Raw genomic sequence first — 12593 nt, 5'->3', positions numbered from 1 at the left:
TACTAAAATCAAGGGTTCCTGCAGGTCGCTCATGATTAGTGTGGCTAGCTGCCGGGACTACTAGTACTGAACTACATGATAGAGTAGTTCGTTCAAACTAAGGGGGGTTTTAATAGTATATTACATGTATATGTGCATTTTTTTTTGTTTGAGAAGTACACGCCCATTTTCTGGACTTGAAAAACCTGGGGTCATCATCATCAGCGCTAATTTACAAGCCAATAATGTAAGGTCGCTGCAGCCTGCTGCCTGCAGGCCGCCGCGTTGAGGCAGCTTTGACTGTTGACGGCGGATGGGAGTATGGGACATTCCATCGAATTGCCCACTTTTAGCTAGGCGTGCACCACCGTCGTTCATACTACGATACATCGATGGCCATGCAAATTTCGGCCTCAATTCAAGATTAGTTTAACAGTAACACCAAGTTTATTTTAATTATATAAGTAATTTAGTGTACACCATTCGAAGCTACTCATTATGCCAACTTCGATGAACAAGTTCATATAAATTTACACAACATGTCAATATCTATAAATTGTTTGGATAAAAAAAATCCACATCATGAATATATTAACATATTTTTTAATAAACTCTACTAAAATTAGAGAAGTTTGATTTATAGGTCAAAACTTAAATAACTTTTATTATGGAGCTAATGTGCACAAAAATATAAAATGCTCTTGTGATCGTCACCAAAATATATAGGAGTAGAGTGAAAATGAAAAACACATGTGTTTTGCTTGGATTGGATGTGCACCGCAGGCTCCTCGTTGTTTGTCGTTTCTTATCAACAATTTCACGTTCCATCACGGGTTGATATCGATCGTGGAAGCGCATGGTACGTGCAAGAGGCCTGCAGCCACACAAGGGATACCTCCTCTGTACACTACCGGAAACCGGCGATTTGCCGAGTGCCGGAGGCTTTGCCGAGTGTATTTTATCGGACACTCGGCAAAGACCGTGTTTGCCGAGTGTCAGAAAAATACACTCGGCAAACAAAAACACACGGCAAAATACGTCTTTGCCGAGTGTTTTTTTCTGGCACTCGGCAAAGAGGCTTTTTGCCGTGTGCATTTTTTTGGCCCTCGGCAAATCAGTTTTTTGAAGCAATTTTTGAGGCCCTAAATGAATTCAAATGAAAAACTTTTCAACTACAAAGTTGTATAACTTCTCAAGATCTACAAAGTTTATTTTGGTCATTTCTTTATTTGATAAAGCGACAATAACGTTGTTCATAAAATCTACATCACTCATATCTCTCATATTAGTTTCATGAAAGTAGAAGACAGATATATAAGATTTGTGAATAATGTTACTACCACTATGTCGGATGAACAAATGACCAAAATAAACTTTGTAGATCTTGATAAGTTATGAAATTTTGTAGTTGGCAACATTTTGATTTGAAATCATCTTGTCATGCAAAAACGACGTTTGAATTTGAAAATTTTAAAATTTGAATTTTTCAAAAGACCTCGGATGGAAAAACTTCCTAAATGAAAATTGTAGATCTGCAAAAGTTATGAAACTATGTAGTTGACAACTTTTTGATTTGAAATCATCTTATCATGCAAAACTACGTTTGAATCTCTCAAATTTAAAATTCAAATTTTTCAAACGACCTCGGATGGAAAAACTTACTAAATGAAAATTGTAGATCTCAAAAAGTTATGAAACTTTGTAGTTGACCACTTTTTGATTTGAATTTATTTAGGGCCTCAAAAAAGTAATTTACTCTCAGTTTGCCGAGTGCCTTTTTTCTGGCACTCGGCAAAGCCGTATTTTGCCGAGTGCCTATGTTTTGGCACTCGGCAAAGAGGCATTTTGCCGTGTGCATTTTTTTTTGGCCCTCGGCAAATCAGTTTTTCGAAGCAATTTTTGAGGCCCTAAATGAATTCAAATGAAAAACTTTTCAACTACAAAGTTGTATAACTTCTCAAGATCTACAAAGTTTATTTTGGTCATTTCTTCATTTGACAAAGCGACAATAACGTTGTTCATAAAATCTACATCACTCATCTCTTATATTAGTTTCATGAAAGTAGAAGAGAGATATATATGATTTGTGAACAATGTTACTACCACTATGTCGGATGAACAAATGACCAAAATAAACTTTGTAGATCTTGAGAAGTTATGAAATTTTATAGTTGGCAACATTTTGATTTGAAACCATTTTGTCATGAAAAACGACGTTTGAATTTGAAACTTTTAAAATTTGAATTTTTCAAAAGACCTCGGATGGAAAAACTTCCTAAATAAAAATTGTAGATCTCCAAAAGTTATGAAACATTGTAGTTGGCAACTTTTTGATTTGAAAATATCTTGTCATGCAAAACTGCGTTTGAATTTCAAAATTTTAAAATTCAAATTTTATAAACGACCTCGGATGAAAAAACAACCAAAATAAACTCTGTAGATCTCGAAAAGTTATGAAACATTGTAGTTGGCAACTTTTTGATTTGAAAACATCTTGTCATGCAAAACTGCGTTTGAATTTTCAAATTTTAAAATTCAAATTTTGTAAACGACCTCGAATGGAAAAACTTCCTAAAGTAAAAGTGTAGATCTCGAAAAGTTATGAAACTTTGTAGTTCACAACTTTTTTATTTGAATTCGTTTAGAGCCTCAAACAAACAATTTACACTCAGTTTAGTATAATATATTGGGAACTAAAACGGAATCTAGACACAAGTGACAGTGTGGTGTAGTGGTAAAGGAGGTTTGTGCGTAGCAGGAGGTCTCGGGTTCGAATCCCGTCGGCAGCATAGCTGTGAAATTTACGCGAAAAAAGCTGGAGTTAGATGGGCGCTAAATTACATTTTTTTTGGGTAAAAATTCTCATTTTTTTCGGGTTTTTTTTCGGTTCCAACTTTGCCGAGTGTCCGCCCTTTGCCGAGTGTCCGGCACTCGGCAAAGCCTTTGCCGAGTGCCCGATAAAAAACACTCGGCAAAGACGTCTTTGCCGAGTCATTTTTTACCGAGTGTAATTCGCCGAGTGTTTTATGCCTTTTGTCGAGTGTTTGGGACACTCGGCAAACTCAAGGAGTCCGGTAGCGGTACTTCGTGCAATCCTGCTAACTCCTCAAATAAAAACGCCTGGGTGATCTAGTTAGCAATTGGCAAGAAAATGTAGCTGCCTTTTTCCTTCTTCTTTTTCACTCCTCTTCCTCTGACATATCTTCCAGTAAAAAGTTAATTTGAGATGGACACTATACTCATCTACTACGTGCACAGGGCGCATCTTTTATTCACTGCCCTCGGAGTTTTATTTACTTTAATTTTCTTATTTATTCTTTATTTTGATTGAACACCAAGCAGGCATCATGCACAAGTTGACGTCCAGAAGCAAGCACAACCGACTCACGACACGTATATTAGTCGCCAGAATTCAAAAACGACCTGAATTTGTGTGACCCTGTGTAGTGTAGTGCCCGGACTAGTGGCGGTGGTCCAGCGAATATCAGCATCTTCGAATTGGACAGAGAGGACGACTCGATCGGTAATTTGGCTAAAAATTAATGTGTGCTAGAATTTAGGTAGGCCACGGAAAAGGTCCCTGTGGGGCCGAATCCACACCACTAGCTGCTGGCTTTAATCATATGTGGGTTACGTTGTGTGGATCAAATCAAATACATATAGCTCGAGGGCCTCGATCGGTAATATAGATTCTCAAAGATGGATTGCGACTTCACAGTTTGGCGCAAACAGGGCGCAAATAAGTGGCTCGATCATCTTTTGGTTAGCGAAAAGTCTTTGTTCGTGAACTGTGGTTGACATGCACGGCGCAATATAATGTTAACAATACGAGAAAACAAAAGCACTTATCCGTCCAAATTCGTGAGAATGACATGCATGTCGCCGACTGCCCGGGCGCGGGCGGGACTCCTCGCCTTTTGGTTTTGGCACATGCATCACGAACTCCATTTTCGTTGCATACAATGCATGCTGCTGCGAATTTGCAATACACAGCAGGTTGCACGCACGTCCCTGCGTGCATGATCCAGCCATCCACCCTTCACCACCAGGTCGAATACGGTACGCGTTGCCACGTGGGGCGAAAGCGAGGCACATTTGGCATATCACACGGACAGCGCTTCAAGGGGAGGGATCACAATCGTGGCCAGGGATGGGCCGCTGTGTCCAACTCCAACCAATAATGAACGATAATCAGGCGGAACCCACATCACATGGACTCCTATACCCGTGCAGCAGATTCCCTGGCTCGCCGTGGCCGTGGCCGTGGGGCCGCCGCGCCCGGGCGCCATGCGCCACATGCAGTATGCACATGCGCAAGAGGCAAGACAGCGACACGCCACATGCACAACACAAGTGGAGTACGTAAAAAAAAAACTGCGACTGTTACTGACTGTTAATAAAGCCACGGGTGGATAAATGAAGGGTCCTCGTCTGTGATTGAAAAGAGAGAGAGGGTCCTCGTCTGGGTTTTGATTGACTGACCACGGTGAGTGGTGATGGCTGAGACTGACAAGCAGCTAGCTGCGAGCTGAAACATTTTTTGAAACTGAGGATTTTTTTTTTAAAAAAAACACAGTATATAAAATAAACTGGATTGAGCTGAAATATTCGGTCTCCATTGCCAATTTTTGCATCTCTTATTTAGTTCACTCAATTCATTACTGCATAATAAGTGTTCAGGTTGTATTGTACATAGAGACTTGTCCTAAACAGAACACCAGAACCCAATAGCAGCTATGTAGGTCTCGTTTGGAAGATAGAAACGTTTCAGATTCTCAGGTGAATCACCATAATCGCTGCCAAACACCCAAATAGGTGACAAAAAAACGTTTCAAATTCTTAGAGAAACATTTCTCGTTTTTGTACTAGGAAGCAGAATCACCCAAATTGATGTTTCACGATGATTCCAGTTCATTTTAAGGAGAATCTAGATCAATAGCCAAACGTTTCACTGATTCTTACTGAGTGATTCATATTTCAACAGAATCTGGATCTGCAACGTTTCTAGAAGAATCTGTATCCCCACCAAACGGGCCCGTATACAGAAATTAAGATTCATCATACCGACATCATATATCGATACGTACAGCAAGGAAAAGGTAGGCAACTGGATCGAATCGTTGATGAAAGAAAGAGACTTTCGTGAAGGAAATGTGAGCGAAAGTGTTTTAGCGTCTGCGGACTGCGGTTTAGGCAGCTGAACCTAATCGTGCAATTAGATAAAAGTAGTTTTGGAAACTTAGTTCCTGGCTGAGGCTTGTCGGCGTGGGTTTATATGCTTAGGGCCTATTTTTCATATAATTTTTTGAGCCGTCTCTCTGCAGAAACATGAGAATCCATATTAAACGAAAAGTTTATGGAGAGCAACCGGAGGATCTGTACCAAACGATTCAGGGTCAGATTTGCGTTTTGCGGCGAGAAACGATTTAGATTCTCAACAGAATCACTAGGACAATCCTGTCAAACTCCACAAAGAGAGGAACGATTCAAGAAGAATCACTTAGAATATATTCTTATTTTTATACTAGTATAAAAAAGGACACAAAAAACAAACAAGTTTTTTTTACTAGTACATCAAACAATGCAAACATCCCAAAATCTGGTTTCTCTTGATTCCAGTTCTAGTTTCAAGAATCTAACAAGCTATCAAGCGGTTCTACTAAGTGATTTTGATTCAACAGAGAAACATTTGTAGAGAATATGGATATGAAACATTTCTAGGAGAATCTGGATTCTAACCAAACATTATCTTCATTAAAAATGACTGTTGGATTCTGCTAGAGATTAGGAGAAACTTTTCTCTGGATAATCAAACCCGTTTCACTCAAAATGTTTCTTCATTTTTCTCGAACGTGCTCTGTAGCATGTATTTCATTAAGAGGAAGTAGAGAACATCCAAACAAACAACGGCAACATCGACGTAAGGTAACCAAAGGTTGCCCCGTCTAGTAGCACAAACATAAAACCGAGCGGCAAAAGAAAAACTAGCGTTAGCCGGCAGGGATCACACAAGTGACCAATTACATGAACGAAGTGAGCGACGACAGGGTCGAATACCCCGCCCTCAACCACAAGTCGGCCTCCTGTCGGATCTCTAAACACAGCTCTCGAGCGTCCTTGGCTTCATTCGTGAACGTCCGTGCGTTGCGTTCCTTCCAAAGCACCCAGTAGGTTAGCATGAGTAGCGAATCAAAGCCCTTCCTGCTGCTTCGGTGCACCCTACACCTAGCCTAGGCCCACCAGAGGAAGGTGTCGACGTCACCGTGAGCGGCCACGACAGTGAGCCCAAGCTTGGACATGAGGATTATCAAGACCTGACGGCTGAGGACACAACCCAACAGGATATGATCTAGAGTTTCGGATGCTTGAAGACACATGATGCAATCGTCACTGTCCTACAGCCCATGACGCATCCGTCGATTCGCGGTCCAGCAACGACGATGCATAGCCAACCAGAAGAAGAACCTGACCTTGGGCGGTGCGCGCGTCCCCCAAATCAACTTGGCACTGAATGGCGAGGTCGATCCGATGAACATCGCACCATACGCCGACGCCACGGAGTACTTGTGGTCAGTGGACCAACGCCAGATGGCGGAGTCCATAACCCCCGTCACCAGCTGTACCCCGCGCACCCGCTCCCAGAGGTCCAGGTACTGGAGGAAGAGCTGAACAGTTTGCGCCCCGGTAATGTCGGACACCCAGGCATGATCAGCCAGTCCTGACGCCATAGACCGTGACCTCGTCTTCTCTCGTGGGACTGAGGCAAACACCGCAGGCGCAATTTGTTGGACACAGCATCCATGGATCCATGAGTCTTGCCAGAACAGCGTTGAGGTCCCGTCCCTGACTACCATCATTGTTGCTGCACGAAAGAGGGCACGCGTGGCTGTGTCGGTTGTTGTCGGAAGGTCGATCCAAGTTCTGTTCAGGTCGACCTTCCGCACCCACTCCCAGCGCAGTCTTAGAGCCAGACCGAACCTGCGCAGGTCGATGACGTCGAGACCACCGAGCTCCTTGGGCCTACAAACCACGTCCCATGCCACGCGACACCTGCCCGCGGCCACCGTGGCCGACCCAGACCATATGAACGATCGACGCACTTATCGATGCGGTCGACCGCCCATGGCGACAGACACACGGCAATGGAGAGGTGCACCGGGATGGCCGAGAGCGTCACCTGTGTCAACGCCACCCTGCCCGAAAACTGAATCCTTGTGAAATGGAGTGAAACTATACTAGTTTTCCGCTTCACACCTCCCAATATGTATGGATTGAAAGGGATTCCTATGTTTCCAAATAAGCTCTAAGTTTGGAATGAAGTGAGTACATAGCTTTTCTAGACACATTTGTTTATTGATGTATCTAGACATAATTTATATATAAGTGCAAGTAAAAGCTATGTATATAGAAAAGCCAAATAATTTGGAGCGAGGGATAGCTTTTGCTATGCACCTAGTTTTGCGCTATGTCTAGATACATAGTAAGTCAAAACGATTTATAATTTAAAATAAAAGGAGTATTTAGTAGAGGACCTATCTAACAATTGATAAACAGAGCTAAACAATATTATAGCATGGTAAAGCTCTAGTTGTTTCAAATAGCCTAACTTACTGTCCATTTTGAACTATTTAACCATCTGGTTATAAAAAACTACTGGTTGGCTCCTAGTAACTATTGCAGGCTGTAGCTTATAAAAAAAATAACTAATCTAAATGGGCTTAAATTGTACTTGACACAAACAGTTGTCCTATGCCTCAAACCATTTAAACCTTCCTCAACATAAAGTCTACCACCAAAACCTTTCTCAATACTCTCTCCGTTACCAGCGGCTCCTCTGACCGGTTGGTCGGGACGTCCGTCTGGTACTCTCGCGGGCAGGGTTCGAGCCCCCACGGGTGCGCTCCTTCGTCTGCCCGGAGTTAAAAAAATTTCCTCACCTGTCTCGAGTTTTCCAAAGCACAGGCAACGGACCGACTCACTCACAGGGTAACGGGCCCCTGTGTAAGGGCGGGACACGGTGTTCGGGGGTTTTCTCGGTCTGCGTGAGAAGGTCTTCTTCCTTAAGCACAAAGTTGCGGGGCTGTCTGCCCACCGTAGGCCGAGTTTTTTTTTACTCTCTTCGTTCTAAATTATAAGTCGTTCAACTTCTTTAAATATATAATTTTTGCTATGTATCTAGATATACATCATGTCTAAATACAAAATTAAAGATATATACGTCTAGTTTTAAAATAGTTGTACTAGCCTGGTAAAAAATGTCACAACTAAATTACCACCTAATACAACCATAAATATAAATTGCCTAATAAAGTACTCTAAAAGATACTACCCCACAAAAACCATTTTTAAACCAAGAAACACTCGCTTCGTTTATAAATAGGCCAGACGCCCAACTCGAACCTGAGTACCTGAAGTGGCATCAGGCAAACAAAGCCGAGCAGAGAAATGGCGGCCGTCTCCTCCACCTCCACCGCCTACTTCTCCTCGCAGCCGCAGCTGCCGACCTCCACCGCGGACCCTACCGCCGCCGCCTCCAGCAACAGGCTGGTGCGGCAGCCACGGCGAAGCAACAGCTACGTGATGGTGGAGACGTCCTCTGCCAGCGGCAGCTACGGCGGGGTGGCCAGGACGAAGAGCCTCACGGAGGACGACTTGGATGATCTCAAGGGCTGCCTCGACCTCGGTTTCGGCTTCGCGTACAGCGAGATACCCGAGCTCTGCGGGACGCTGCCCGCGCTCGAGCTCTGCTACTCCATGACCAGGAGGTTCCTCGACGAGCAGAGAGCGCCGGGGCAGGAGCAGGAGGAGGAGCCTGCGTGGCCGCCTCTCCCCAATTGGAGGATCTCTGGACCGGGTAAAAACTACTTTTATCTACTCAGTTCTCGAATTTGGTGAAATTTCTTTCTCAATTCAACTGGGATGATGTGAATTAGTAGCTTTAACTGTAAAGGCGTGGCGGTTTCTGTCCTGGAGGAATCACAACTTTTGGTCCAAAATTCAAAAGTTTCTAACAAAGCATACTTCACTATGCGTGTAAATACACTGCACCAATAAATCATATGATGTTTTATTTCTGAGTAATTCGTTTCAAACGTTATGCATCCCGGTTGAGGGTGGAGGAGCAGGAAGAGGCAGTCGTGTATTTTTTTTTCAGAATAGTGAAAATCAGAAGAAAAAATATATTAAGCATGTTTTGGTAGATTGCTGAACTGGTGTATGGTTGGATGATTGATGAACTAGGTGCTCCTTGAGCTGCTAGTATAACAATTTGCTCGATTCAATTAGTGCATCATTTTTCTCGTTTTCAGTAAGGTGCTGAATGCATCTTGATTAATAATTTGCTGTGAGATCTTTTTTTAAGAAGGATTTGTGACAACATTTAATTATGAAAGAACTCAAGATGTTGCAGAGTAGGTTACTGTATCTCTTTTAGAAACACTAATTCGAAAACTCATGAGTTCAGTCATACTTAGGTGCTCGGACTGCCAGGTTCAGAACTCTTTTTTTTTTTTTGGTCTTAGACTCTTTAGTAGGAGCCATACTGATTCATTCCTTTTGTTTTTGAAGGGTTGTGTTGCCTTTAAAGTTTTATAGGAGTACTTTATAGGAGGCTTGGCATAGAGAATAAAAACCTCTTCTTCTATACTCTATTTCATAGAAGGAACATGGATGATAGACACTGCAGGGGATTCTACCTACCTTTTGGGTATTGTCCATTCTATGCTTTTGGTGCTATCTGAATTCGGTAGCAAACGAAAACGAAGAAAACTTTCATCATTTTGATTCACAGTGGAGGAACAAAGCGATACTTGCATTATTGGTTATATCACCATATAGAAGCGACCAGACATAGCATGCATTCTCAGTGATGTCACTTTTCTCAGTAAGTGCTTACAGTCTTCTCCAAGACAATCTTCACGACAAAGCAAAGCAAGACTAGGCTCCACTGAATTATGCTATCTCCTTTCCAGCACACGTTTCCTCAAAAAAGGAGCGTAAATTTGAAGAAAGATTATTCTACCTTTACCAAAGGTCCATTTTAAGGAAACCGGCACTTTTGTAATCAGAAATATATATATATATATATATATATATATATATATATATATATATATATATATATATATATATATATATATATATATATATATTTAGAAGAAGAAAAAACAGCACAAGTACACAACCATGTCCTCCGTGAGACCGTATATATTACCTAGTTTGGGCCGTTACCCGTTTAGTCCTGAGATTCTGTTCTGCCTGATTGATTTCTACTATGAAAGACCCGTTTTTCTTTGCTGATCAGCATTGCTTCTGGCAGGTGACGATCCAGAGGAAGTGAAGGCCAGGTTGAAGTATTGGGCTCAAGCAGTAGCATGCACTGTCAAGCTCTGCAGCTAAACTAGAGGCTGGCTAGCTGCTTTCTGTTAGTGTACGCTATGACGGCTGAACCGAAGAAGGTCGGTTGGAGGTTGAAGAATCTGGTTATATGGTTTTGGGATACGGGGAGCGAAAGGGGGTGCTTCTGCTCTCTGGCATGGAAGACATGAGTGATCTCATCTGCTTCTGCAAAACTTGGGAGGGGGAGGAATCATGATCGGGAACAGCGACAGACCTCGATTGAGATCCATGGTCTGAGCTCCTACGAAAGGATTCAGAAGCTTGTCATTCCTCAGGGTGGTCTGCTGTCTGCATAATGCAGCGTTTGCAAATGCAGGACCTGTTGGCTCTTTTTGCTGTTTCCTTGTAATGATCACTAGGTGCTCTAGTTATCGTACTCCTGTAATAATGTACTGAATGGAGTTTTGAGTTTTGGCTACTAATCCAAGGGTTGATTAGTTCCAATTTTTATTTGTTTTGTGCTACTCTGATATTGCCATGTACTACATGGACATATATGTAGATTATGTTGTTTTATAATAAATTTGCAAAAGTAAAGAAAGTGTATGGTTGCTTGTCATTTGTCAAGCTTCAATTGTGTAAAAGATGTATTTATTCAGCCTAGCTGCAAATTAGCTGAAACTGCGCAGAGAAGAAACTCCACAGATTTGTAACACGCATAATACATAATGATCTACTGATCTTGTGTTTCTAACCCTGCTGCAGATGGATTGCCCTACTCCTATCGCTGTATCGCACGGTATCTTTGTGACGGAACACATATAATAAGTGCCATGCAGGATCGGATAAAAAAAATATATGCTCTATACTTATTATAGTGGCTTGCAGAAGCTAATCATTAACTTAGGTTTTCCCAGGATCTTGGCCGCTATTCCAAATTAAATTATTCTACTATTCTGAAGACAATGAAAATAGGGAGAGAGAAGATGGTCCATACTAAAAAAGAAGATGAAGAGAAAATAAAAGTGAGGTATGATAAAAGGAAAAAGTTTCTTTGCAAACCACAAGTAATGATAGTTTGCATTGTGTGAATAATAATCTCAAGATTTCCTAGTCTACGTGGATAACTTTATTTATACTGCAACCACTTTATTTATACTACAACTAGAACCACCTCGTGACGTATCGCTAACAGATCCAACGCCTCAGGGAATACGTCACCAGACTGCAGAAAATGGTTCCCATATGCATGCATGATTCCACCCAATGGGATGACAGATTTCTACAGCTGATAGGATCCACGCACGTCGGTGTCGCGGTATCTCCGTTTGTATACGCAAGGCGTGACCAGCTAATAATGCAATTTACAATTGAATCCAGGCGAGAATCGTCAACACATATGGGGCCTCCCCGGTGTCCATTACCCACACTCCAAGATGAGACTAGCAGGTAAACCCGCGCGAACGCAGGCAACAGAACACGCCGTGTCCAACAGAGAACAGACTTAGGAGAATTGGCAAAGGTGGCATATATGTATCAGCCAACCATGATTCAAATATAACATTTCGTTTTGTATCATGTACAAACAGAGGTAAATCATGGCATATTTTATACAGGGAGAATAGGACTACAAAAGTAAGAAGGTTTGGTGCTTGGATGGCAGCTGCTGATGGTAGGGAGATGCTGATCTTGCATATGTGCAGAACAAAAAGCGCAAAATGTACTTTGTTTCCGCTTGAAGCAATTGATACCTGTGTACAGATTGAAAAGGAGGTTTAAAACTTGATATGGATTATGCAGCAGAAACAGTTATCTGAAAAGAGCATATAGTGTATGCAATCCTTAGGTCAAAGCTGAAATAGGAAGAGTTGTGTTAGGGAACAACTAATTGTAGGTAGATGTTCCAGAAGAAAATATTGTGGTATGGGAAAATTAATAATATCTATAATACGTTGATTCTAACAAACTAAATGTACGCGTTCATGATCTCCTTGGAAAGGAACAAATATGGGAAGGCCACATCCAACTAACCCGAACATTGATGGCTCTGAATGGAAGCTTTTCGTTTATGAGGGAGATGAGAACTCTCTTGTTCCTGCATGTCCTTGATTTGGTGTCAGATTTCTTTAAGGGCACTGTGGCACGGACAGTGTAGTTGGCATGGCTGTACGAAACATTAGCTATTAGGATCAGCTATAATGGTTGAGCAACAATCACATGAAAAACTTTAGTTTTTTTAATAATAATAAAAGAAAGCATCCTAGACACCATGAACA

General features: G+C 41.9%; 1 protein-coding gene across 1 annotated transcript; it reads left to right on the top strand.

Moving 5' to 3' along the window:
• Window positions 1-8373: 8373 nt before the first annotated feature.
• Window positions 8374-10918, top strand: LOC136453778 (uncharacterized). Its single transcript, XM_066454328.1, has 2 exons — window positions 8374-8833; window positions 10298-10918. The coding sequence occupies exons 1-2, from the start codon at window positions 8425-8427 to the stop codon at window positions 10375-10377; spliced, it is 489 nt and encodes a 162-aa protein (XP_066310425.1). The 5' UTR covers window positions 8374-8424; the 3' UTR covers window positions 10378-10918.
• Window positions 10919-12593: the final 1675 nt, after the last annotated feature.

The sequence above is a fragment of the Miscanthus floridulus genome, chromosome 5 (assembly GCF_019320115.1).
Source record: "Miscanthus floridulus cultivar M001 chromosome 5, ASM1932011v1, whole genome shotgun sequence".
Classification (NCBI taxonomy): Eukaryota; Viridiplantae; Streptophyta; class Magnoliopsida; order Poales; family Poaceae; genus Miscanthus; species Miscanthus floridulus.
The sequence above is the reverse complement of the archived record's forward strand: the minus strand, read 5'-3'. Positions and strand labels throughout refer to the sequence as shown.

Bases quoted from the DNA above. Each gene is read 5' to 3' on its own strand.
- LOC136453778 (XM_066454328.1), top strand. From the start codon at position 8,425: ATGGCGGCCGTCTCCTCCACCTCCACCGCCTACTTCTCCTCGCAGCCG. The intron at 8,834-10,297 runs GTAAAAACTACT...TGCTTCTGGCAG, and splicing joins TTGGAGGATCTCTGGACCGG to GTGACGATCCAGAGGAAGTG.